This window comes from Cnephaeus nilssonii, assembly GCF_951640355.1.
Source record: "Cnephaeus nilssonii genome assembly, chromosome: 4".
Lineage (NCBI taxonomy): Eukaryota > Metazoa > Chordata > Mammalia > Chiroptera > Vespertilionidae > Cnephaeus > Cnephaeus nilssonii.
The window spans coordinates 89931033-89937032 of NC_137075.1; the positions used below are offsets into that span (position 1 = coordinate 89931033).

The 6000-nt window shown below is 49.2% G+C and overlaps 1 protein-coding gene across 1 annotated transcript in view; it reads right to left on the minus strand.

Moving 5' to 3' along the window:
• Positions 1-5093, minus strand: part of SNW1 (SNW domain containing 1) — a 43444-nt gene extending 38351 nt beyond the window's left edge. Inside the window, exon 1 of the mRNA XM_079767831.1 lies at positions 5037-5093. Within this exon, the coding sequence (XP_079623957.1) occupies positions 5037-5050 (14 nt within the window). The 5' untranslated portion in view covers positions 5051-5093. The remainder of the gene's footprint in view (positions 1-5036) is intronic.
• Between the last annotated feature and the right edge of the window lie 907 nt (positions 5094-6000).

A 6000-nucleotide genomic window follows, 5' to 3' on the forward strand; every position in this document is an offset into this window, starting at 1 on the left:
TCTCAGGGATTTGCATTTGCTATTCCCTCTGCCATAAACAGTCTATTTACTTACTAAGAACATTATAGTGCTTTTATAGAGAACGCTTCCCCAGATCTTTTAGTGCTAGCACCTTGGCATTCATGTCTCTGCTAAATTACTCTTCCCTAGAGCTATTTTATGACCACCTTGTCCAAAACAGCACTCCACCTCAGACCTTATTTTATTCCTAATACGTATTACTTATTAATTTATTTACTCATATAGAGTCTGTTTCTTCCAGAATGTAAACTCTGTGAGGACAAATTTGCCTGACTGATTCAATACTATAAAACCTTCACTTGTAACAGTGCCTGGCACATGGTATATTTTCAACAAATAACAGAATAAATGAATGAGTCCAAAGTTTTGGGCTTCTACCATTATTTATTTGCAGTAAATCATATATGTTTAATACATAGGAGGGATACAAAGACAGTTACAAAGAAGCCTTCTGTTAGAAGAATTGGTTACTAAAATGATCAAAAAGCAGGCAGCCTGCCAAAGCACAGTTTGGACAATCCAGTGTACAGGTAAACTGGCCTGGATTAAGGTCAAAACAAATTCTAGCCTATCAGAAGGTTAAGGTCAGAACATATTCTAGCCTTTCAGAGGGTCTTAACTTTGCTGTTCCCAATAAAGGATGGCATTCTCACAAAGAAGCACACTGCTGGTGTGGGGAGGAGAAGGGGGAAATGAGGTGGTACACAGAGTGATGTATATGCAAGCAGAAAGTTTCAGTGATTCTTAGCTGGGAGCAAAATATCTATATTGTAGATATTTGGCAATTTTGTCAGGATTTGAAGTTAGGGTGAAGAGAGGATAGGGGTGGCACTGGCATTTAGTGGATAGAGACCAAAGATGCTGCTTTAACATCTATACTAATAAAAGCCTATGTGGTTGTCACATCCTCACACCGTGATGCCCTCATGCCATAACAATCCATCACCAAGAGCTGCATGCACAGCGGGCACACGCGGGTGGGCGGGGACTTGACGCTGCATGCGCAGTGCAGAGGTGGGTCCGGGTGCTGTGGCTCCACACGGCGTGGAGGCAGGACCCCCGGCTCTGCCTACCTTTTTGGGGCAATCCATCGAGGAGCCCTGGATGAGTGGGCGGGGCCTACCTCTTTGGTGAGATAGATCGCAGGGCTCCTGTACTGTGAGAGGGCACAGGCCAGTCTGGGGAACTCCCCCACCCCCAAGTTCACAAATATCATGCACCGGGCCTCTAGTCCTATCCTATATAATAAAAGGGTAATATGTAAATAGACCCAACGGCAGAACCGAACAACCAACCAAAGCGTAATCCTATCTAATAATAGACAAATATGCAAATTGACCATACCTCCGACACACCCACAAGCTACACCCACCATCCAATCAGAGCGAGTATGCAAATTAACCCAAACCAAGATGGCTACAGCCACAGAGAGCAAGGTTTCCCAGGTAACAGAGGAAGCCAAGTTTTCCGCCTGCCCTTGGCCAGGCCTAAGCCTCCACTCAAGCTACGAAGTTTCAATTATAGAAGGTAAACAAATTCAAACAAATGGCAGCAGAATGGAGCTTGAGAGAGCAGGCCAGGGTTGCCACCGGCAACAGGGGAAGAAGCAAAGCTTTCCGCACACCCTGGCCGGGCCCACCCGCTTAAGGCAACAAAGTTTCAATTATAACCCCAACACAATGGCTGCCGGCCTCGGAGGGAGCCCCAGGCTTGGCTCCGCTCCAGGCTGCAAAGTTTCAATTGTAGAAGGAAAATAAATTCCAGATACCAGGGCCCCCGCTTGGGTTGCCAGGGGGCGTGGCCGGCCTGCAAACCACCACAGGCCCCTCGCTCAGGCCGCCCCACACCCCAAGGGAACCCCACCCTGATCAGGGACACCCTTCAGGGCAAACCAGCTGGCCCCCACCCCTGTACCAGGCCTCTATCCTATCTAATAAAAGAGTACTATGCAGATTGATCATCACTGCAACACACAATATAGCTGCCCCCATGTGGTCAAAGATCCTGCCCCCATGTGGACACAAGATGGCCACCACAAGATGGCCACCAGGAGAGGGCAGTTGGGAGGCACCCGGCCTGCAAGGGAGGGCAGTTGAGAGGGACCAAGCCTGCAAGGGAGGGCAGTTGGAGATGATCAACCCTGCAGGAGAGGGCAGTTAGGGGTGACTAGGCCGGCAGAGGAGGTAAGTTGGGTCCAAACAGGCTGGTAGCAGAGTGGTTAGGGGGTGATCAGGCTGGCAGGCAGAAACGGTTAGGGGCAATCAGGAAGGCAGGCAGGCAAGCAGTTGGGAGCCAGCAGTCCTGGATTGTGAGAGGGATGTCCGACTGCCCGTTTAGGGATCCGACTGCCCACCGGGATCGGGCCTAAACGGGCAGTCGGACATCCCTCGAGGGGTCCCATATTGGAGAGGGTACAGGCTGGGCTGAGGGACAACCCTCCTCCGTGCACGAATTTCGTGCACCGGGCCTCTAGTATGTTAATAATATGCTAAGGCTGCTCAACCGCTCACTATGACGTTCACTGATTACCAGCGGGCAGACAGTTGACCAGTCGACCAGTTGCTATGATGTGCACTGACCACCAGGGGGCAGATGCTCCAACCAGTAGGTTAGCTTGCTGCTGGGGTCCGGCTGATCAGGACTGAGCGAGATGGGCCGGACACGCCCTGGAGCCCTCCCGTGATCCCTCCCCAGCCCGATCATGCACCGATGGGGTCTCTCAGCCTGGCCTGTGCCCTCTCGCAACCCAGGAACCCTCGGGGATGTCTGAGAGCTGGTATCAGCACGATCCTGCAGGCCACTCTCCTTAGGAGGGTGCCAGACGCAAGACTATGGCTGGCAAGCACTGCTGCAGCAGCACAAGCCTCTCCAGATTGGGACTGATTGGGCGTGAGCCTGCCGCAGGCACAGTGGGGCTGGAATGAGCAGGAGTGGCAGGTAGGAGCTGCAGGCAGCGTTGGACTGCAGGTTTCAGCCCGATCCCTACAGGCCACCCAGAGGGACCCCACCCATGTACGAATTCGTGCATCAGGCCTCTAGTCCTCCTATATAATAGAAGGCTAATATGCAAACTGACCGAATGGCAGAACGACCGGTTGCTATGACGCGCACTGACCACCAGGGTGCAGACGTTCAAAGCTGGAGCTAACCCCTGGTGGTCAGTGTGCTCCCATAGGGGGAGAGCCACTCAGCCAGAAGCCCTGAGTCGGACATCCCCCGAGGCCTCCCGGACTGCGAGAGGGCACAGGCCGGGCTGAGGGGACTGCCCCCCCCATGCACGAATTTTGTGCACTGGGCCTCTAGTCTCACATAAAAGGACAACTCCATAAAAGAATGACTTATCCAGTCCAAATGTCGATAGTGCCACTGTTGAGACACCTTTGTACCCCTTCCCCTTCACTAAAAAAAGCATATTACATGTAATTATATACATGATCTTAAACATATCTGCATTCAGACAATTAAACCCAAATGATTTTAACAATCACTGGTGACAACAAAACTGTAACACATCAGTATGTAAATTCCTGCTATTAATCCCTGGTAGATTCTGAAAATAATAACATTTCGTCTGGAAACTTGAGACCACCTCTAAAAATCAAATCAGTTAGAACGAACTCTACAAAATCAGAAACCTATGTAATCCCTAAGACAAGCTAAATAAAGACCGCACTCCATTGCAATTTTAAGCACACAATACCCACTTCATCTGTGTTTTTTTCCCCCCTGCATGTCCTTTCCAAATTTCACCTTTTCCACAAAACTACAAAGCCTTTCCTCATAACTCCACTATTCCACTAATCTTTGTTACAGTGCCTTCCACCTAGAGGGCACTCAATCAAATGTTAGATGCCCACAACATTTACTACTAAAGGAAAACTCTCCGGTCCATTCAGCTCATTCCATCGAATTCTCTCTGCATTTAAGGTTAATACTACACAAATAAGCATTCTGGGTTCGTTTGTTTCATATCTGTACGCCTTGTTCACCATCTTTTCCTGCTACCAAAGACTGTCCTATTTCCTTCAGCATACACATAAGCCCTAAGATGGAGCAAGGCACCAAAAATTAATTCTTAAAAGAATTTTCCGATTCAAACATTTTTAGGATTCATAACTGTCATCAGCCAGGAAATATGTATGTGAGGAGAATGAAGTGTGTTTAAGGAGCTCAAGTGGATGTCCTAAAGGGATTTCTTTCCAACATCTCTTTGACACTCAACTTTCCCTACTACGTTCGCGCGGAAAGTTTTTCTACTTAGATGGGGCGGCAGCAAGGTCGCGGACTAGCAGGAGTTACGTAACTCCTCGGGATCTCCCACTTAAGCCATCTTTGTCTTAAAGGCAGGGGCCACTTTACATGCGGTTACCAAGGCAACCAGGGGCAGCAAAAATCTGAAGTGGTTCTATCTACGCAAGAAACTCTGAGGTCCAAAGTTAAAGTGCGGAGCAGCGGCGCGAATTGGTAAGACAGCGGCCACTACGGTGGCTACGTTTTCTACTCAGTGCCCATGCCGACCACTTTTGTTTCCCTTTTCTGTTCAGGAATCCTTGTTTCGGGACAGACCGTTGAGACCTCAGCTGACAATCGGCCGTCCAGCAAGTCGCCTCCTGCCCGCTTCACTCCGTCTAAACAAATAAGCCGCTGCCCTCCGCACCCCTATCGCGCCCACCGAGCCGCGCACTCCAGGGAGAGCTCTCCACACCCGCCCCCCAATGCTTAAGCGAAAAACAAGTGCGACTCCTCGGCAGCTGAGGCCAGAGAACTATCCATCACGCCGCTGCTTTCGGCCCTAGCGAGGGGGCAAACAACCCGGGAAGCCACTCAGGAAAGACCCCAGCTTCGGCGAGGCCTAGTCGCCCCGGTGGCCGGCCGGAGGGCCAGGCCGAGGTCTCGGCCCACGTCGTTCTGTGCCCTGGGCCCAGTCACCGCTAGGAGAGTGTGGACAGAAAAACGAAAAAAGTGGTACTTCCAGACCCTTCCGTATTGACTGAGGACCGGAATTGTGAACCTACCTGGTGAGCGCCATCTTCTTCCGCTTGCTTTCAGCGCCCGCGACAGCACCGCGGGGCGGGTCTTTCCCCAAGACAAGTTAGGAAAAGGAAGGAGCGCGTAATACGCAGGCGCAGTAGCCGCAAGGTGTTATGGGATTTGTAGTTCTTGAAATAAGAACACCATTCGGTTCTATTCTATCCAGACCAAGCTGTTACGGGATAAGCGATTCATGTAAAAGCACATGCTTCACTCATCTACTGTAAAATGACAGAGCTTACCTAAGAGGCGTCCTTTCAAACTTTTATTCTATTCCCTACTCATTTCTCTTATAGGGGTCCCAAATATAAGTGCCTTCCTGAGACAGCAATATTAAAGAATGAAGGGCTTTATTTTTATTTTTTAAATATATTTTTTTATTGATTTCAGAGAGGCAGGGATAAGAAGAGAAAGATAGAAATATCAACGATGAGTGAGAATCATTGACCAGCTGCCTCCTGCACACCCTCTCCTGGGGATAGGGCCTGCAACCCGGAATTGAACCAGGGACCTTTCAGTCAGCAGGCTGATGCTCTATCCACTGAGAGAAACCACTCACACAAACTGGCTAGGATGAAGGGTTTTAAAACAGTAGAAATCATAAGACTAACAAATGGAGAGTTCTTGGACACTCTGAAAATATTTACACTCAAATTTTTCTTTAAATTTTATCCCTTACCACAAGACCCCCCCCCCCCCCCCCGCCCCATTCTCCTGAGGAGGTATTGTATAATCCTTATTAAGTTATCTTTAGAACTGTGAACCTGAGAAAGAAGACCCCAACTAAAAAGGGCTCCCAGTGGTTAACTGGGCTCAAATTTAAAAACAAATAAAGAAACCACTTTAGCCTCGATTTCTACATGGGGGCTCTCACAAAAGTACACTTCAGGGAGATGTTTTTTGACCCTGAGATAGCCCTTATAAAGGAGTTTCTGGAATTCTATTTCA